At 47.4% G+C, this 21,564-nt stretch overlaps 1 protein-coding gene across 3 annotated transcripts in view; it reads left to right on the top strand.

The window, feature by feature from the left end:
* Positions 1-4,405: 4,405 nt before the first annotated feature.
* MBTPS2 (membrane bound transcription factor peptidase, site 2) overlaps positions 4,406-21,564 on the top strand; it is a 57,702-nt gene continuing 40,543 nt past the window's right edge. For all 3 annotated transcript variants that reach the window (XM_059720854.1, XM_059720853.1, XM_006263975.4), the window contains exons 1-4: positions 4,406-4,620; positions 10,104-10,252; positions 11,062-11,200; positions 15,378-15,481. In XM_059720854.1, the coding sequence (XP_059576837.1) occupies positions 4,546-4,620; positions 10,104-10,252; positions 11,062-11,200; positions 15,378-15,481 (467 nt within the window). In that variant the 5' untranslated portion in view covers positions 4,406-4,545. The remainder of the gene's footprint in view (positions 4,621-10,103; positions 10,253-11,061; positions 11,201-15,377; positions 15,482-21,564) is intronic.

The following is a 21,564-nucleotide window of genomic DNA, read 5'->3' as shown; positions in this document are numbered from 1 at the left end:
ATAATGGCCACAAGTTGTTGGAGAGTAGGTTTAGATTAGACATCCATAGGAACTACTTCACAGTTAGGGTGGCTAGGATCTGGAACCAACTTCCAAGGGAAGTGGTGCTGACTCCTACCCTGGGGGTCTTTAAGAAGAGGCTTGATGCCTACCTGGCTGGGGTCACTTGAGCCGTTTCCCTCCGGCCCAGGCAGGGGGTCGGACTTGAAGATCTACAAGGTCCCTTCCGACCCTACTTCTATGGTTCTATGATCTTTTGTCACAGGAATTTGACTAGGGCTGGAGCCAGTTTCAAGAGGATGCCCTCTAGTGCAGTGATTGTCAAGCAGGGTGCAGTAAAATTATTTTAAGGGTGCAAAGGAATATTAGTGTTTTCAGATGTGCAAACACCTACAAGAGTCACAAGATAAACCCAGAGATTTCAACCAGGAACCCATAGTGTGAAAAACATTTTGAACTGTTGTGGCTTTTCTGAATTCTTTACAACAAAATTGCTCTAGTATTTTTCCATAATCAAAAATTGAGTGAAAGCTTACAAAGGGCATTTTTGAGCGTGTCTTAGGCCTAAAAAGCTTGAGAACCACAGCTCTAGTGAGTGTCTGGGAAGGGGAGAAACAGTCCAGCTCCGCTTCCTCATGCCCTCACCCCTCCTGTCAGCTCTTTTCTGCTCCTCCATTCTCCCACCCTGCCACAATGTAAGCCCACGCTGGAAGAACGAGTAGTGCTGAGAGCCCTTGGACCTCTGGTCACTAGCCTGAAACCAGAAGATGACTCTATGCTACAACCTCCATACCCACCCCCAAGCCCTGAGATGGAGCCTCCTTGCAGGAGAAAGCAATAATGAGTATATTTTGTCTGCATCTGTGCCTTTATGCTAAAGAAAAAAATATTGTGTTTTGGAATATTTGCAAAATCTGCCCATCCTGGCTTTCAGCTGGCATGTAGAAGGTCGGGTAGATTAGGCATCTAGCTCAAGCGTTTGCGGGCTGAAGCTCATTTTATCAGTAGGGATCGCCGTAAATTGTGCTGGAAGTACCCTCCCCAGTGGCTTCTTCCATGTTTTTCATTTCATCACTTGCCTGCCAGCCAGTCCATCTACTCAGTGGCTCCCTCTGCCCAGGTCAACTGGGTCAAGAGCTGTGGCCTGACAATGGGTGATGGGTGGCAAATGAGCTTGCTCCCACCTATGCTGCAGCACATCCAGCAGAGTGCAGGCTTGCTGTTCTATCTGGGGGTCTACTTGTCCCTTGGTTACCACTCCTCACTGGGGAACTGGCATCACTGGGAAGCTGGAGGTCACAGTGTCTGAGCAGCTGCACGCATGGGCAGGCCTGCTGCTTTGTCTCTCCCTTTGTGGGAAGAAGCTAGTCATCAAGCTGTGTGTCCTGTCCATGCTCTGGCACCTCTTCAACACCCTGGCCAGGCCCTCAGAACTCCTGGCCAGTCTTCAGAGGTGGGCTTTGTGATTTTCTGTCTGGAACAGCAATGGATTTCTACAGGTGTCCTAAGCCTCCCCTTGTGGGAAGGCAAGCAAGGCCTGATCTGCTTCTGCAGACAGGTCCACACCTTCCACCTTCAGGCCCTGCAAAAGCTCCCTACGGTGCTGGTAACCAGGCAACATGGTGTCTGATTGGCTGCACTTTCCTCTGCTGTCTCCAAGGTTTCTGGTATGGCCGGCAGCTCTTCCACCTGCAAGATCTCCACAAGCAGGACCTTGAGGAGCTGCCAGATTTCTACCAGGACCTCCTCAGGGCCTGGAGACTGATCTCTGCCTCCATGTCCCCAGACATGGTCGGCTAGTGCGCTGACCTCTGCGCTGAGCCTCCACTGAAAATCCTGCAGCTGGTGGTTCTGGTGATGGAGGTGCCCTGGGTATGCCAGAGGATGGTCCCAGCAAACATCACTTATGTCAGAGACCTCCTGAACTATGCTAGGCAGTGATGGACGGATCCCTTTGCAGTGCCCCAGTGCATGGAGCTGTATGCTTCCTCCTGTGTACTCCGGAAGGTAAAAGCTGCCCTGCTGCCCTCACCTACATTGATCAGGTCCTGCACAAGGGCATTTCCACCCTCCCCCCCGGTATCCCCCAGCCCTCTGGAAGTAGGTGTGGGGCCGCTGATATCTGCCTTGGTAAGCCCCATGGTGCTCCCTGCCCCACCACCTCAGCAACTGGGGAATACCAAGCTGGTCCGCCTCTGAACAGCCCATTGCTGCCAGCTCTGCATAGTCATGCTCCACACAGTCCATCTTTCCATTCTTGACAACAAGTGGTGGGACACACTAGACAAGGGTCCCCAGTGGACTAGTTTGTACTCCACTTTGATCCCACAAGCCACAGGGGACCTCAGCTGGCAGCTCCTACGTGGAGCTGTCGCCACGGGCATACATCTGGTACCTTTTACAGACACTTATGACACCTGCCCCTTTTGCCAACAGAGGGAGACCCTGGCGCATGCCTACCTTGAGTGTACCAGGTTGCAGGCCCTCTTCCACCTCCTTCAGAAGCACCCCACACCTTTTTTGTTAATGGTCATCCTGTCTGCAGCCCCAGCAAGTCCTGGGACCTCCTGGTCAACCTCTTCCTGGCCCTGGCCAAGCTGGCCATCTGTAAGTCCAGGAAGAAGGCTCTGGTCAAGGGGAACCCAGGTGAGTGTGGGGCTGGCTTCCTGCCACTCCAATGCTCATGTCTCCAGGCACAGTTTCACTTGTTGGCATCCACAGGCTCCCTCAACTCCTTCCACAGGCAGTGGGCACTGACCGGCGTGCTTTGTTTAGCGTCCTCTTCTGAATTCCATGTTATTAATCTGTGACCTCACTTTCTTTTTTGTTGTCCGAAATAATTAGTTGATGTGTCCCCAGTGGTCTTCTATATTAAGGAATGCTTGTCAATTTTGTGATGGGCCAAAGCCCATGACTCTTGGCACATCCAATAGGCCTATGGCACACAGTGAAACAGAAGGAATGCTGAAAGGGAGAGTGAACAGGGTATGACAGGGTGGGGTTTTTTTTTCCTCCCACTGTTCCTTTGTCACTTGCAGCCTCCAGCATTTAAGATCTACAAAGTTTCCCATGTTCAATAGCTCCTGATGCCCCTTTCCTCCCAGAATTTGTCCAATCCCTTTTTAACCTGGCTAAACTGCCAGCTTCCACCACCTCTGGCAGCAATGAGTTCCCCAGGAGGATGACACCTGGTGTGAACAAGAACTGCCTTGTTAGTTTTAGTCTTACCTGCTTTACCTGTGGCAGGTCACGCTGTTATGTCTTGTGTTGTGTCAGGGTTGACTGTGTAGCCTTGCTAAGAGGTAAGACAATGGATTTGTATAGGATGGTTTGGACAGGGATGATCCCATTATCTAATGCACAGGCTGCATTAGATTGCTTCCAGCCCTGCTCCTCTACAATCTCAGGCCTAAAGCAGCTGGATTGAGGGGTCTTGTTGGCAGTGGGAGGCCTCTTCCTAGTGGGGGGGGGGGGGCATGAGACAAGTTGCGGGGCTGTGCTATACATCTTCTCCAAACATACTTATTTTTTCAACAACACCCACTTAAGGTGCCGAGCTTCTGTGGGTAGCAGTGGGGTAGGCTCAGCTGTGTGGGGCAGGTGGCAGGCTTGGACACGGGTGATGCTAAGAGGGTGGCTATTGGGGGCCTAAGGCAAATGCTGTGGTGGCTATGCCCTCCACCCCCCCCCCCCCCAAGCCCCGATGTACACAAGGCGTAGAGCAGCCCTGCTGCAGCCTCCTCAGGTGGTAGTTTGAAGCACAGGGGGACTCAAAGGCAGTACCAAGGGGTGAGCACTAGGGTGGCCACCAGGACATTCTGGTTTTCTGCTACTCTGTCCTCTATTGCTACGAAACCCAACACCTTTATGTCCTCTATAAAGGCATCGGGTTTTGTATCAAGAGGACAGAGGACAACTGGACTGTCCTTTATGATGACAACCCTAGCGAGCACCCAGCCCCACAGGGATTCATGCCGCATCCCCACATAGTGGCAGCTCCCATGAAGCAAGCTTGAAATGACAACCCAAATGAAATGTAGTCACTATTCATAAATATAAACGTATTATTCATAATGATCAGGAAGGACTGATGCAAGATTTGTTCACGCACAACCGAAGCAGATGGCACAAAAATCTTCCGCTGCTGCGCACCAAGCCAGCCCAGACTGCCCCGCTGCGCTCCTTTTTAAATTTACCCGGGATTTTTCCACCAATCAGGAGCCTCGAGGGGAGGGGGGCGGGATGCGTAACTTCTTTTGGGTACTGCGCATGCGCGCCTAGCAACGCGGCTTGACCTTACGGCCCCCCTGCTCTCGCCGGTAGAAGGCGCATGCGCGTCTATGACTGTCTGGGCCTGCAGATCCCAGCCCTTGCTTGGCGCGCGATGAAATGACGTCATGAGAACCGGAAGCCGTCCCGTCGCTCGCTTCTCTCCTCCCCCACTTCCTGGCCGTAGCCGGAAGTGTCCGTTCGGAAAACGGAACTGCTGGAGGAAGGTTCTCGGAGCGCTTCAGTTCCGGGGGCAGCTGTGCAGCCGGAGCCGCGATGATCCCGATCCCTGTGGCGGTGTGCGTGCTCGGCGGCTGGTGCGTCATCTACTTGGCCGACACGCTGCTGAAGGTGAGGGCCGCAGGTGCCGCCGGCCCGGTCTCGCGCCAGGCGGTTGGCGGTGGCCGTTGCTGACCGTTGGGCGTTCGGAGCCGTTGAGCGGCCGCTGAAGCCTTGGAACTCCCCTCCCCCCGCTGCTGCACAGGGAGAGGGAGCAGGATCCCATCGCAGTCACAGCTGCTGCTACCCCCCTTTCCAGGTGTCTGACCCAGGTGGAGCCTGGTGCCTTCCATCAGATGCCCTGGAACTGGCTGCAGGGTTACCAGATTCTCAGTGGCAAAGAAGAGGATGCCTATCAGCGATGGGGCCAGTGATATGCCCGTGGCTGACCCTCACGCCCACACCACAGCCCCCCCTCAGCCCTGCTGCTGCCTCTCACTCCTGACCTGCAGTGCCCCACCCCCCCAGACCATGCACCTGGTGCCCCTCACTCCCAACCTGCAGCCCGCTTCCCTTCCCCCATCCGTGTTGATAGCCCCCCACTCCCAACCCACAGCGCTTTGGCATTTTCTGTGTTGCCTGCTTCTGACCCACAGCCTCCCCCCCTCCCCCCCCAGTGCACCACACTGCCAAGCCACAGCCTTGCCAATGTCCCTCACTCCCAACCTGCTGCCCCTAGCCTTGCAGTGTCTCCCAGCTGCCACCCCCCGTGAGCACAAGCACTGGCCCCAGTGCCACCAACCAGGCTATGCTGCCCTCGAAGGGGCTTCTGACCCCTTCCCCCATTGGAGGGGTAGGCGCCTCCTGTGTTTTCCCTGCCCTCAGCACTGTGTGTGCCCTGCCTCCAGTCATCCTTCCTACTCCTGCTCCACCCAATGCCAAGCAGCGCCTTGACAGGGCAAGCTGGGAAGTGCCAGGAAAAACTTCAGTGCTGAGCAGAGACAGAGCAAAATCTCAGACAATTGTTGATATTGTAAAAAACTGCCCAGATGGAGGTGTGGGAGGACCCAAAAAGGGGACATGTTTGGGAAAACCCAGGCAAATGGTAACCCTAACTGACTTGCTTCTCTGGCTTTCAAGGCTTTCAGTGGCTGCTGCAGGGGAAGGTGCAGTAGCACTCCCCCTTCCCTTTGATTCCCGCTCCACCCACACTTTAAATCAGGGGCGGGCAAAGTGGCCTGCAGTCTGCATCTGGCTGGCAGTAGACTTTGTTTCCCAACAGCCCCTGCCTGTGTGGCTGGGGATAGTTTCCATGGAGACCCCAGCAGCAGCTGGTCTATGATAGCACTGGGTTGAAGTTTCCATGGAGACCAGCCCTAGCAGTGGTGGCAGGCAGCAGCAGCGCCATCCTCTTCCTGGAGTGGGGGCTATGCTGTGAGCGGAAGTGGGGCAGGCTCAGCTGTCGCCACCTGTGCAAAGCGGGCAGCACTGGTAGCAGCGCTGCTGGGAGGGGTAGCTATGGCAGGGGGGGCTACAGGGAATTTTGGGGTATCTATGTCTGTCCTGGTTCTGGACGACACTGTCACCACTGCAAGGAGCCAGGGCAAAGCCGTGATCTGCTGCCTGCATGTGTCTGCCCAGGGCATGCAGGCTGCAGATCGTGGCTTTGCCCTGGCTCTGGACCATGCTGTCTCCACCGCAAGATCCCAGCTGGGCTCTAGAGCAGCTCCGCACCCTGCCAGCACTGCTGGGCCAGTCTCCATGGAAACCCTGGCCTCCCACTATCACAGTGTGGCTCTTGCTGGCATCTCCATGGAAACCAGCCCCAATCACTTGAGCAGGGGCTGCTGGGAAATGGAATCCGGCCACCGGCTGGATCCACCATTTTGCCCACCCCTGCTTTAAATCGACTGCCCCTCAGCAATAGTAAAAGTTTTTCTATTCAGGCAGTGCTAAGTGGTGACAAGAGCAGTTGACTCCATGGCTCATTATCAATTTATCTTCCTGATTCCTGTTGATGTCTTTGCCTGGCATGGGTGTTAACAACCCTCTCCCCCTTGTAATCATTTTGATGGTCCGCTATACAAACTCTTTTCTTTTGCAATGCTACAGTCCCTTAGTCCTTCCTGGTGATGTCTCTCTTCTATTTCCCAGCCCTGCTGACTGCTTTCAACTCTAGCTCAAAACTTTAACTCTGCTGGGGTAATATTAGCTCAGGTGCAGAAGTGACCTACAGTTAAGTATTGGAGGCAGTGTCAAGGCACTTGAGAAGACTAGATGTTTTATGAATCTGAATGAGACGCGTACATTTAACTCTAATGACTACTGGATGAATGACTGGGGGCTATTGACCCAATGCCTTTTGACTGTTTTGACCATTTTTTGCCTAGCTTTTCATTTCTTTTAAACACTTTTAAGCCATATAATCTAGCAAGTTAGTGACCATTACGATAAAGTTGTATTTGTGTTTGCATTGATGTTCAACTGAATAATATAGTGCTAGGGCCCCCAGCATATTTATAGAGCTTGTAGTGTCCCTTTAACTGGGGACAGTGAGTTATGTTATGAACTGATAATGCACCACACACCCTTTCTCAAAATCCTACATCTGCCCATGAGCATCCTCCCCCCACCCCCAACCTGATTCTCCTGAGGCTAGAAGCATGGAAAATAAAATGCAATACTGCATCTCACCCACCTTATTTTTTTCAGAGCACAAATCCCAGCCCTAGAGGTGGGATTGGCAGTGCCCACCCTAAAGAAGCCTCGTTTGTTTCAGCGTGATGGCCATTTTGTCATGATTTGGTGTAACGTGCAGGGACAAATAGTAAAGTAAATATGTAGAAGATGAAGAAACCCCTTTGCTGCTTGTTCTTAAAAAAGGAACTTGGTGAAAGCAGTGTTTTGCTAAATGTGCTATAGAAAGATATGGCTAAACTCACTGTATTTATTTGACCAGTTGTAGAACAAACATTGAAAAACAAAATTGAGCTTCTTTCTGAAGTATGAGATGTTTTTAATTAGAGGGGCTTAGTTACAAGAAATAAAGCTCCCCATTGTTTCTACATCAGGTCACAAAAAGAGAAGCCACCAGACTGTTTCATCTTATGACCCATTTAGATGCACTTTTTTGCAAACACTTTTGGGCTCTGTCCCTGTACTTGAATCCAGGTGGGTGAACCTTTGCACAAGATCACTGGGACTTCTGACTGTCTGCCCGTGTTCAGTTACTGGATTGGGGAATTGGCCGAGGAGGCCTATGAACAGCCATCATTTCTCTTTTATCCTTTCATGTTGCTCATCCATCAGCAAAGAACAAAGGAACCAAAAATGTTTGGAGGCAATCGCATAAACGACTCATGAACACAAAGAGGTAGTTAGTCGTGTTAGTCTGAAATCAGAAGTCAGGGTAGATATGTACCTTTATAGACTAACTAAATATGATATATAGCACAAGATTTTGTGAACCCAAGTTCAAGTCATCAGATGCAGTGAAAGGACAGCATAGAGCAAAGTATGAAGGGGAGTGAGTGATTAGAATAGAATAGGTGAGAAAGCAAGAGGGAGGGGCACGGGAATGCTGAGAGAGGCAAACAAGCAAAGAACCCATAGGAACAAAGGGGTTGTAAAAGCATAAGAATTGGTTGTTCCTGTTTAAACTATACTTAACATAGTCCAATTTGTGTATGATTTGTTCTACAGTTTCCCATTCAAACTTTAAAAAAAATTTCTTCCTGAGAACAGCAGTCTTGGGGTCAGCAATGAAACATCCAGGGAGGCTGAAATATTCTGCCATAAACTTGTGTATCTTTCTGCAGCTGATGTCAGATTGGTTTTCATTCATTGTTACACGTTTTTTGTTCATTCTGTCTGATGTCGACAGCAGATGGGCATTGTAAGCAGGTGTTGGCAGGTGTGGTGTTGGTCAAGCTGCACATGAACGAACCTTGGATGTTGTACGCCTTGTTATTTGATCCAGTGATGTGGTTTGTGTTGATGTGGGGACACAAGAAGCATTTCAGTCCAATGCAAGGCCTGGTGCCTCAGTGAGGATGGGAGTTAGTCCATCTGTAGGTGAGAGATGCTGTTTGGGGGGGAGCTGTCTGTAAGCCAGGATGGCTGTGTTCTCAATGGCTACTTGAAACGGTCATCCTTCTCCAGGTGGGGTTGGAGGTTATTAATGGTGTCTTGGGTGTTCAAGCTGGGGGATGTAGGTGGCAACCAGAGCCATTCTGTTGTCCTTGTTCTGGAGTTGGTATTGTAGCAGGTTGCAGAGAGGTCTGAATTGTTGATTTGAGTAGGCAGAGTTTTGGGATTGTATTGTAACTAGAAATCCCTGCTCCAGATGTTTAAGGTGTTCATTTTTGTCAGCGGGATCAGAGTAGATCTGGTTATAATACAGAGTTTGGTCGTACACAGTGGATCCAGTGGTGTGCTTAGGGTGAAAGCTGGTGGTGCGAACGTAGCAGTGGCAGTTGGTTGGTTTCCGATACAATGTGGTGGTGATGTAGTAGTGTCTAGGACCGTGATTCTCCACCAGGGTGTTGTGAGGTGTTTTCAAGTGTGCTGTGGATTGTCACTCAGTGTTATCCTTGCTAGGTATGCAAACATAATTCCCAAGACAAACCCAGAGTTTTCAAACAAGACTCCATCGTGTTAAGAACATACTGCCTTTTTGGGGTCTTTCTGAGTTCTTTTCAACAGAAGAACTATTCTGTTATTTTTCTGTAGTCAAAAAAAAGAATGAAAACTAGGAACTAGCATTTTTCCAAAGGGTGCTTCAGGTCTAATCAAGGTATGTTTTAAATCTGTTGAGGAGTGCCTTGAGTCTAAAAAGGTTGTGCCTTGAGTCCAAAAACCAGTGTTAGTTTGGTGGAGGGGTGGAACCTGTTAAAGTCTTGGTGAACTTTATTTAATGTTTATGAAGATGTCATTGATGTAACTGAGGTATATCAGGAGGATGAGAGGACAGCTTCAGAGGAAACGAGAAGATAATACTAGAAGATAGCAAATAAACATTACACAAAATAAGCGGAATGTTTAAACCTTTTTAATCACCTGGTCTCCTCTAGTCCCCTTCTTTATATAAAATCAGGAGTACTTTTTAACTGAGAATCTTGTCTGTCAAATTCTGAACCCTATGACTATTTTTAAAACCTGATAAATATGGAATGAAATCAAAATGCTTATATAACTTCATAGTATTACATATATACTACTACATTGTATAATGGTTATGTAAAATAAAGATGGCCAAAATATTATTCTGGCTTTGTTATTTTCTTGGTACATAAATTTAAAATCGTTTTGTTTTTTAACAGTTTACTGTCCATTGAAAACTTGCAGCTTATGTCCTTACAGTACATTTACAGGAAGATGATGATTAAAGATTCCAGTGAGTACACAGGAGTCAGGTCACAAAACCTTATTACAAGGTTTTGTAGTTTCTACAAATTAGGCTTTTACATAAAATCTGTTTTACCTTTATTTTTATGTAGTTTACATATGAATATGCCTGTGCATACAATTGCATGTAGTACTCTGTTCTTTGTTCTACTGAACATCATAGCATGTTCCTAAAAGCTCCAAACTAAATCTTTATTGCTTTTTTACAGTCCTCTAGTTCTCTGAAAGCATCCTATGAAGACTGGCTGATGTCATATGGGCTGAGTGTCTCTCCTTTTCATGTGCGCTGGCAAACGGGTCTCTTCAACCGTCAGTTCTACAACTGGGGACGATGGAAGCCTAGATTTCTTTATCTATGGTATAATTTCAGAATTCTGGTTAGGCCTTTCTGGCCAATCAGGAATATCACCATACCCACATTCTGTTAGTTTTAAAATGAAACTCTGGTTTATATATTTTGATAGTTTTCTGCTAATTATATCTATGCAGGCTATTAAGTTATGTAATTGCTTAAATCAGGTGTGTCAAACTCATCTGGGGCCCCAGCCCGGATCCAGACTGTGGGACCCCTGGCTGGCCAGATCCAGTCCAGGGCATGGGGGCAGCCTACAGGTAGTTCACATTGGCAGATGCAGCTTGTGTGCAGGGGGTAAGACTCTTCAATGTTTGCCACCACAGCCAAGGTGCCAGAATTCCCACTTATGCTCATGCCTACCATGAACTGTTGTACTTTCAAATTTAATTTTAAATAGTTTCAAATACAAGAAAAATGTATTTAATTCATTTTTCTTAAATCCTTTAATTTAGGAACATGGTCTCCTTTATTTAAAGGCATTTAGTAAATTTCTGCGTTGTGATCAACTCTAAGTAAACTGTACCTGTTCTAGGTGGCACAGAAATAATAATATGATGAATAATACAACATTCCAATCCCTGCCTCTCAATTGGCTATCATTTTATATTGCATTGTTATATAACTCCTTTACAGAGAAATACAAATGATTTCCTTTCTATAGGATAGTTGATTCTTCTGTGATTTTGTCCTAGGTAGATGGACCAGCATTGAGGATATCTTGTCAGAAGTATCTATTAAGTTCGACTGCATTTCATCAGTTAACTACCCCAAGGATATACAGTCATTGTTGTATCTCTTGGTTCTTCCTGCAGGTTCAGCATAGGAATGGTGTTTGGCATAGCTGCCATGTTTGGTTCTATTATTCTGCTTGGAAAGACATTGATACAGACATTGACACAGATGTTAAGCGAAGCCCCCACAGCCCAGAATGATCGGATGTTGCAAGTTGTGGTAAGTGGTCTGTCTCTGATTTTTGGCTTCTGAGTTGGAAACTGCTCTCTTCAGAGAAGAAAGAGTCTATTTCGTTTTAAAACCACCCACACAAATTTAGACATCTGATGTTCAATTCTACCAAACATCCCATGTTCTTATTCAGTCTTTTTAAAAAAGCAGAGGAAAGAAGGAAAAAATGCAAGAAAAAAAATGATATAAAGCATTCAGGAATTAGGAACAAATAGTTGTCCGTATCAAATGCCCAGAACGCATCATAGTGCCCATAATACAAAACAATTATCAGGATTTACCATCATTGAGATATTTAGAATCTGTACCGTTCAGGATTAATTTAGGTTTGAAATTTTTAAACAAGCATGATTTAGAATGTCTTAGAAAGGGAACAAACAATAAAAAGCTCAGAACAGTGGGAGGCAATGATTAGATTGGTAAAAAAATTGCATACAGTTCTGAATTGATCAAGGTTTTTCTTTCTGGTGCTGATCTGAAACCTAAAATTGTCCCAGAAATATCTGGTGACAGTCCAAGCAAGGCTGCTTTAATTTTCTGCATAGTTTTTTGATGATAGATGTACAGCACTAGAGGAAAACTTGTTTTCAGAAAGGAGGAGTTGCAGATCAAGGCCCCTGTGGTGAGGGAGGCAGTGCCAGGGGAGGTGCTGCACAGCTGGGGCAGGGTGTGGGATGGAGCCACAAGTGGCTGTGTGTGTGTGAGCGGGGGGAAGCAGGTGGGGTGAGTGGCTCCCGCCGCTGCGCATCCTGGGAGGGCATGGGGGGCATGTGTCCCTGGATCTGCGTGCGGGGCGAGGGCTGGCTGCCTCTGCGGGCTGCGGCCAGGACAGCACTGGGCTCTTCCCAGCGGGGGGCTGGCCCAGACTGCACTGGGAGGAGGGGTTGGGGGGGCTACAGTGAATTTTGGGGTGGCTGCAGCCCCCCACCCAGCGCTGCCGCTGCTGCTGACCCCATGTGCAGCCCTGGCCCAGCCCTAGCTGGGAAGAGCTCGGTGCAGCCCCGAATCTAGTCCGCAGTGGCAGCCTGCCCTCACCATGCCCTTCTGGGGTGAGCGTAGTGACAGGAGTTCCTTCCCCCAACTTGCGGTTCCGTCCCATTCTCTGCCCTGGCTGTGCAGTGCCTGTCCCTGCCTCAGCCCCACTCCTTCCCTCACTGTGAGAGCCTCAGTCTGCCCCTCCCTACCACTTTCCTTGCCCCTTCCCCCACAACAGACTTACCAGCTGGGCTGTATATTGGTAATTCGATAGGTATCAGCCGATATAGCGCGTTAAAAATCGGCCATCGATATTGGCCCCAAAAATCTTTATTGGTGCACTCATAGTGTTTTAGTATGTTTTTGGGTAGGCAAACCACATTTTGTCTGGAATTAGCCTTTATATGTCTGCCACTAAAAGAAGGAAGGTCTATATAATATTATGAGAGGTGAAGAAACCAACTAGAGGGGAAAAATAAAACGAATCCCTTGGATATAACTTGTTCTTATGAATTGAAAATGTAAAAGAAAAAACTTAGTTTAGATATCTAAAATTGGAGTCTTGAATAGCAAAATGAGGTTGTTTTATATCGATATATTTAAAGCAAGGATAGACTGGCAAAAAGATACATATACCAGGAAGGTGGAGGACAAGCCTGCTTTAAAGTAGTCTCATGGCTCTTTCTGCTCTCTAGCTCGTTCTTTTATCTTTAAGGTGCTATATCATAACATACTACTACCTTTTGAACAGTTGCTCTAAATTTGGCTGTTGCCATGTGCTTTTAGAAACAAAAAACAGAATGCATTTTTTTTAAATAGAACTCATAAACACAGTGGACATGCAACCTCAGTAATCCAAACAGGAATAGATGTTCAATATCTAGTTTTTCATTCCTGTTTACTACTTACTATTTTCCCTCAAACATACAATACTGAGGCCCACTGTGCTGCCAGTTTTCAGAGCATAGAATCTCTTCTGTCCTAGCACATTTCCAGTTAGAAGTAGTGAAGTGACCCCTTTGTGGTAGCAAAAGAGTAGTCCCTGTTCCAAGAACATGGGAAGGGCATTCTTCATTTCATCTCTGGAATAGTTGCTAATATGTTGGATTTCACTTGATCATCTTTTATAAGGATTATAAAGAGACTAGCTAATGGCCCACCAAGAATGACGGATTTCAGGGAGCGTGTACATGAGACCCGCCGCCCCCCCCCCCCCCCCCAGCCTTTGGGGCCGGCCATGTAAAAAGTTAATCTGCCACCGTCACCTCCTCCAGCCTCTGGCTCCCTCCCCGCCTCCCAGCGGGACTTCCCCCCGCCCCACCTCCCTGCCGGCTGTTGTTGGGGTTGGGTAGTGGGGGCTGCCGTCAGCGTGACCTCTCCCCCCGCCCCCCGCTCCTCTCCCTCCCTGTTTTCCTCCCTTCCTGCCGCCTAGCCCTGACAACAGCTGCCACCATAACTTCCCTTCACCGCCCTGCATCCGTCTAGGCCCGCACAGCCTCCTTCCCTCCCTGCTAGCTGTTGTTGGGGACCCCTTTCTGCTCCCCTCCCTTCCTCTCTCCCTGCCTCCCAGCCCCGACAACAGCCGCCACCATGATCCCCCTTTCGCCTCCCCCCGCCTCACTCCCCTCCTTCCCTCCCTCCCTTCCTCCGTGCCTGCCGCCTCCCCTCCCTGCTGGCGGTTCTGGGGAGTGGTGCGGGGGCGCTGCCACCACGACCCCTCCACTTTGCCCTCAGTCAGGGAGGCGTGGGGAAGCCCCGCTGCTCAGGTGGCTGGAGCATGTTCGCTAGCACCCCAAACTTCCCTGGCAGTGGCTTAAACTCGGGCCTTGCAGCCCGGGCCCGCACAGCCAATCGCTGCCTGCCCTCTTGGTGGTGCATGTGCAGGTGGCCAAAAAGTGTTACAGACAGACATGCAGACAGACAGACTAAGCCCTTTATTATATTACAATAATAGGAAAAGGGCTGAGATCCAGAAACAGAAAACTGGTTAGTTTTGTAGTTGAGCCATTGGCCAAAAACTTTAAAGAAGTCAGGATGCCTTACAAGATATGTTGAATTATCTTTGTTTCTTTTGATGCCCTCAAAGTGAGGGGTGCATCACTTTGACTTTGAGGGCATCAAAGTGATGCCCTGTCCTTAGGCTAATTGTTCTTTACCAGTTACTTGCTTGTTTACTGTTACAGGTAGAACAGAAGCAAATATTTAACAAAGGATCCTCTCCTCATGAAAATGCTTTGAGTAGGAGTACTCTTAAAATACGGTAGATTCTCTGAAATCTAGCTGAGGGCTAGGGAGAACCTGTTAAAGGAAGTGCCAGGGGCTGGCTCTGAGCAGTGGCAGGAAGGGACCTGCATTTGTGGCGTGTGGGGGCATGCATATATACATGAGCCCATCTTTAAATGCATTGACAATTGTATTTTCAAGATGTTATTTCCTTGTATGCATTTGACATGTTTGGAGGGAATGCAACATTTAGACGAGAGTCTGAAAATTGCAACACTAGTTCAGAGTAGATGATATTAAAAACTACCGGCTATGGGGTTGGAAGATACCTACAAGAGCCTGTCATTAGGATTTTTTACTTACCGATTAGACAAACATTTGGGATGCTTTAGACAGCGGTGGTCTGGTCTTGGGCAGGGGGGTTGGTGTAGGTGATATATATGGCTTATTCAGCTCTATATTTCTATTATTCTAATTATTTTAAACCTGATAGCTTTAGCTCAATTGCATGGTTTCTGAGGGTTGTGACTCTTGATTTTTAAACTCTTGAAGTTGAGAATACTGTTACTGCAATACAAAAATGACTGTGAAACCTCAACATTGCTTCCTAGAGGATTAGCTACAGAAAGTTGTAATTTGAAGCTAGCAATTTCAGAAAGTAATACAGAGTTATAATAGTTTCTCCTGTGATTTGCTTGTATGCTGTATGCATATTTTTTGGCATGCAAATGTTTTTAAACTTCAATAAAAGTTACCTTCTTTAACTTTTAACTACACGGTTAAAGTTCTGTATGTACACTTTAAGAAACATACAGTAGAAAGGGCAGTGATGTGATCTAAGCGTGTGAAAGGTGTATGTTTCTGGTCTTAAACAGCTATGTAGCCATGGCAAGTTAAAAGGAAAAATGATCTGACTTTGTATCTCTTGGTATCCTGGTGTGTTTTGTTGTCATGCCTACATAAACAGGTGCCTGGTGTAAATCTGCCCGTCAGTCAGCTGACCTATTTCTTCACTGCAATCCTCATCAGTGGTGTCATACATGAAGTTGGCCATGGGGTGGCAGCTATTCGGTAATTCAAACTACTTTTCTCTTACTATGTACCAACAAAGTGCATAATTACACGAGCATGTAATTACAAGTGAATATGATTAGTCATTCTATGATTTATGAAGGTAGTTAATTTCTTTATTTTGCTTAAGAACATATTTTAATTTGGAAGTCTCTAGGGGCAAGGATGGGACAGAGATCTTCAGGATGCCTTACAAGAAGTTAGGATACAAAGATTATGAGCATGACTTTTATGTATTGCATCGTATATTTTGTATTACCTTAGACTTACCTTCTGGTTCACCAGGGTCCCCTATTCTTGTGATTCTGCAGTGTGCAGAGAATTTGCGCAAAATGGTCATCCAAATCTAATATTTTTTAAGAAAAGTTTCCAGTTTATTAGGTGCTACAAAAAGCTTCCTAATGTGAGTTAAATGTAAACCTCTGAGCTGTTGTACTGACAGGCTGAAGCAGTAGTTAGGAGAGGTGTGAATTGCCCCTGTTAATCTTGCTGGTGTGGTAATTTTGATGCTTAATGAGATTTTAAATGTTAGTATTAACTGTGGTGCTCATTTCAGCAGAAAATTAATGGTTAGGCATTGCTACAAAATACTGTGAAAGTCTAACTGAGGTTGCTGAGTAAAGATCTGGGTATCATTCATCTTTACGTTTTTCCATGATGGAGAATGAGAGTCAGGCATCCTTTCTTAATGCCACAAGCATCAGTGACTCGCTTCCACTAGACTCCCAAATTACTTTTCCTCATTTTCCAGTATGACAGAAATCCTTACTATATCTTGTCCGCTGTTGAAACTGCATTGTTGTCTTTTGCAATGCAGACATGCACTCCAGTATAAACACTGGTGGCATATGGATTGTTTGGTGGAAGTAAAAATGTATCTTGAGAAGTAATACAAGAAATATTGTCTTGATTATACTGTTTTCATTTAAAAAACCCTTATTTATTTCCTTTAAAAACCCTAGGTTATGATTTACCTGATTGTTGTGTTATAAAGGAAGGCCAGATATATCTGGGGTGTGTCCAGACGAGTGCCCACGTGTATTTCCCCAGGGTCAACTAGCAGCACATATTTGTGACACTACTTGTTGTCCCTGGGGAACGTCCCTGCACGTTTGCTCTGGTGCAGGGCAGATAGTTCCTGGTGGGATAGGGGAGTCTGGGGCCAGCATAGTTGCTGGCCCCAGCAGCATTACTGGGGGTCTCCTAGGGCTGCAGCAGCAACGATCTGGGCACACAGAGCCTGGCTCTGGTTCTGGGGAGTCAGAAAGTGGCTCTGGCTAGCCAGACTCCAGTTCTGGGTGATGCATGCTGCTGTCCCGTGTTCTGCTCCACTTTTTTCAGTGTCTTTTTTTTTTATGATGCGGGGATTTCCTGGTATCTAAATTTGGCTCTGTGCTACAAATATGCAATGTGGAGAACCAAATCATGTGTGTGGGGCACGTTTTGCAGTGCCTCAGAAGCCTTTGAGGTGCCACACAGAACATGTGCACACTCCTGTGGACACACGTCTGGAGTCCTAAGACTAGTATTTACATCTGATGTTATACGAAGTACAGGAGGCCTTGTCTTTACTCCAGCATCAGGCATTGAACTTTATTTTGAATGATCATTGTGCAGCGTGTTACTTGGAATGTGAAGTATTAATCAGTGAAATCTTGAATTTATATGACTTAAGTATGTCTCCTTCTTGGACCTTACTTTTCTCAGCTACACAGGGAAGAGTAGAAATGTTAGCTCTGGTAGGTACAGAAATAGTCACAAGTGTCACTTTTTGCTGTTCCAAAAAAAGGGGGATTTTGTGGTGCTGTCTGTTGTGTACTACTGCTGACAGCCAGGTTTTGACTGCACACAAACCATTAGCAGGTGTGGAAGCAGGGCTTTCTGCTTCACTTTTTTTATCCTGAGCACTAGGTAAGACTCCTGTCCTACTGGCGTGCAGAATATGGGGAGGAGTGATGATCTGCATCTTTTTCCAATATATTTTCTTGTTCATTTCATACATGTTACCCTGCTGTAATTGTTTACTAGAATCTGTTTCTTTGGTTTTCCATTATTGTATTGTTCTCCACAGATCTCATGTCTGTAAGCCGTATTTCCTCAGTCTCATGAAATGGCAGTGAAGACTGAGAAAAGGCAGGGTTTATTCAATATTTGGAAGACAGATGGTCAGTGAGATAACAGAAGTGACCCATTAGAATTAGCCTACTGTGAAATCTGTTTCCTGGCAGTAAAGGGCTAGAACAGGAGTTGGCAATGTTTTCAGGCAGAGTGCCAAAAACGCCCTCAACAACTTGCAAGGTATTGGTGTAACAGTGGTGGGCAGTAGGCCTGTGCGAAGCAGCAAGTATTTGATTCAGATTCAGCCAATTTGGAGGGACAGTGATTTGAGTCACCGCCCTGATTCGATTCGGCCAAATCATATTAGAAGATTCAGCGCAAATTAGGGTATTCAGCCATAGACTAAACAGGCAGCTGTCCTTGGCCACATTGGACACAGCTACCTCCAGCTGGTAAGTCTTTTGTGGAGGGGGGAGGGAAGGGGCATGGGGGGTGGGGGCAGATCAATGCCCCCACAGCGAGGGAGAGATTGGGGCTGGGATAAGCTGCTCAGTCAGGACAGGGGATGTACAACTCGGGGAGGGGGGCTCCTGCCCCTGCCCCTGCGTACCACTGTGCACTGCCAATCCAGGAGGGCATGGGAGTGGGCGTGTGCCCCTGAATCTCTGCGGAGCAGGTTGGGCCAGGCTGCACTCCAGATGGGCGGCAGAAGATGCTGGGAGTGAGGGCTGTGCCCTGCCACTACTTGTCCAGCTGGGGTGGGGGTGGTATGGGATGTAGGTGCAGCAGCACTGGGAGCTGGGGCTGTGACTTCCTGCTGCTCGCACAGTCGGGGTGGGGAGGCACGGGACAGTGCTGCTGTGCTGCCTCAGACAAGCAGCGTGCAGCAGAGGAACCCACTCCAGGCTCCCCGTGCCTCTGGGACAAGCTGTGGCTTTGCCCCGGCTGGGCAAGCAGCAGCAGGGCATGGGTGCAGGTGCATGCACCTGGATCAAGGAGGGGCCAGTGTCAGGGGCTGTGGGGAATTTTAGGGTGGCTGCAGACCCCCCAGAACTCCTGCTCTACTGTGCTCTGTGGGGCGGGTGGAGCCAGGGCTGCACTCCAGGCTGCGACTAGAGCTAGCTTCCCAGAGCGCAGCCTGCCTTGCTTAGATCTGGGGGTACACGCCTGCTCCCATGCCGTCCCGGACCGATGGTGTGCAGTGGCAGGAGCCCCCTCCCCGAGTCCCCCCCTGCTCCAGCTGGGCAGCTTGTCCCAGCCCCAATCCCTCCCTCACTGTGGGGGCATTGATCTGCCCCCTCCCTTCTCTCCCCCCACCACAACAGACTTACCAGCTGGAGGCAGCTGTGTCCAGCATGGTTGAGGACTGCTGCCTGTTTAGTCAGTCTATGGTCGAATCTGAATCGGCACCAGATCTCTCTGAATTGATTCGGAGGCTTCCAATTTGATTCGGACCTTTTAACGGGTCTCCCAATTTGATTCAAATTTGGGGAGTTGGCTGCTGAATCTCCTCCGAATCGAATCGGCTCCTGAAGCTGCGCACAGCCTTAGTGGGCATTGGGGAGCTGCAAGGGACCCAGTCCTTGTTGTGGTGGTGCCCTTTCCCCAGCCCTTTCCCCATCATCCACACCAAAGTGTGTGCACCAAACAAAATGCTTTTGCGTGCCAGGCTTTGCAACCTGTGCTGGGGGTTGCCTACCCATGGGCTAGAAGCAAAGTTGATGTGTCCAGAATGAGTCCATGTACCTCAAAGATATTTAACATTAGGTAATGCTAGATGTGAAATAGCACTGTTATAAGCTAGACCAATTTCGGTAACTAAGAACAATTGGTAGTTCTTCCATTTAGCATTGAACCAGAATTCTTGCATGTGTTTAGGTGAGTATTGTCCTGTATAGATGTCAAAGGAAATGTAGGACGTAGAGATTTCTTGCTGTAGGAGGTTCTGTCTTTAGGAGGAAACAAAGCTGAAATCCTTACCATATGTAGCCATCAGAGGCCTTTGGTATTCTCTGTAGAGCTAGGAAAGTTAATATTTGTTTTCTGGCAACATTTCAATTTAAAGAGTTATAGCCTGTCTGTCTAAATGTTCTGCAGCTTGGAGAGCTGTTGTAGCTCTCATCCAGGGAATATGCAAGAAGCAAGGGTATTTTGGGATTTTTTTTCCCTTTGGTGATATCTTTTTTCGGACCAAACATATAGTTGGGAGAGATTTCACAGTAGTGTAACCAGCCTCAGTGCTGACTTGGGTGAGGGGGATGGGTTGCAGGAACAGCAGCAGCTGTGCTGCTGGACCCACTGCCATTGTGCCTCCAGCAGTGTAGCCATCAATGTTGCCCTGCACACTGCTGCTGCTTCTCGAGTGTGTTTGGGTGTCCAGTTATATGTCCTTTGTACCTGAAAGCTTGTCTTAAATCTCTCCCAAGTATACAAGGTAAAAGATTACACTAAAAAAAACCCAAAACTTGCGTGTCATAAATTTTCCCTATGACTTACATTGTGTCCAGGTTTTTTCTTTTTTTTTGCGCAATTTTTATTGGGTGCAGCTGCAACCATGAAAATGGTTAGATATTGTGTCTTTGAGAAGACAGAATTTCAGTGATGGACATCTTGATTCCTGTGGATACTTGTATAATTCATAAACACTGATAAAGTGTCTTGTGAGGCCTTGGAGTAAAAGGTGCTATAGCTAAGGGTGATATTTTTGTTACCTTAATTATTTACTTCATTTAAGATATGCATTGATGGATTTAATTCTGATGAGGGAGGCTATATTAAATGTACAGTATACCTGGCATATTGGGACTGCTCTAAAATAGTGCATTTCGGTATCCATCTTTTTGGTACGGAATTCAGATGTTAAGCATTCATTTGAGCTTTGCAAAAAGTCCTGGGTGAGTGAGTGAAATGGAAGTCTTATATTGCTATCTGAAATTATAGTGGTTTGGGGCTTAAATATGTATTTTATGTGCCTTGTCTGTAGCATCAAGTCAGCTCTTTTCCAACTTCAATATTCATTGAGACTTTTCTGTGTAAAGTATGTTGCTCCACTGTTCTCATACCATGATAAAAGCCAAATGGATATTGCCTCTTCTTCTGCCTTTTACTGTAATTGTGCACGATTTCCACCCCAGAGTGCTGAGGGAATTGGCAGAGGTCATTGCGGGACCCCTGGCACAGCTTTACGAGTGCTTGTGGTGCTCTGGCAAGGTGCCAGAGGACTGGAAAAGGGCCCATGTGGTCCCCATTTTCAAAAAGGGGAGGAAAGAGTGTAGCAGAAAGCCCCCTTTTCCTCTTGCCTGCATTTGCTCTCCCCTCTTTGGATATGTTTCTTTTTCTACCTTTTCTTCCTTCCTCTCTCTTTCACTTTAAGATAAGGAATTGTGTTTTCAAATTTGTATTTGTGCATTTTGTATCTCCCCTTGTAGTTTGTTATTTTTATCTATTTGTGTGCCATGGCATTTGTAGCTTATATTTTATGCTCCTCACCTTTCAACTTTCAACTAAATGTGTTTTAGTAAGTTATACATTGTAACAATGTTAACAAGGGCAGGAATCAAACTGTCCTTCTCTGTATCAGGCTGGCCCCTGAAAGAGCCAGTGTATCAGTGATTGAATGTGTAACAAGGTAGCACACAACAATTAACATCTGGGAAGCTGCAGATCAACCAAGGGAAGAACTCAATAGAAGACAATGTAACAACCGGGAAATCTCTAAACCTCACTGATCAAGGGCTAGAAGCCCTGGCCTGAGTTAATCAACGCCAGGGACCAACTTCTGGGCTGAGTATCTCCAGATCAACTGCTCCCAGAGCCCTATTCAAAATTCATCAACAGACTCCCAAACCTGCACGTACATGCGGACGACCCCTGGGGCTGACAGATGCCATCCAGTAGCCACCGAGGGGGGGGAAGTCCCGTGAGGTTCAACGACCCCTGGATTGGGCAAACCTGAAAACTGGGGAGTCACCAAAGTCTGCTAAGGACAGATAAAAGGCAGTGAAAAGTGACCCTCAGTGGCGCCC

Source organism: Alligator mississippiensis, chromosome 1, assembly GCF_030867095.1.
Source record: "Alligator mississippiensis isolate rAllMis1 chromosome 1, rAllMis1, whole genome shotgun sequence".
Classification (NCBI taxonomy): domain Eukaryota; kingdom Metazoa; phylum Chordata; order Crocodylia; family Alligatoridae; genus Alligator; species Alligator mississippiensis.
This window is presented reverse-complemented; position numbering and strand designations above follow the sequence as displayed.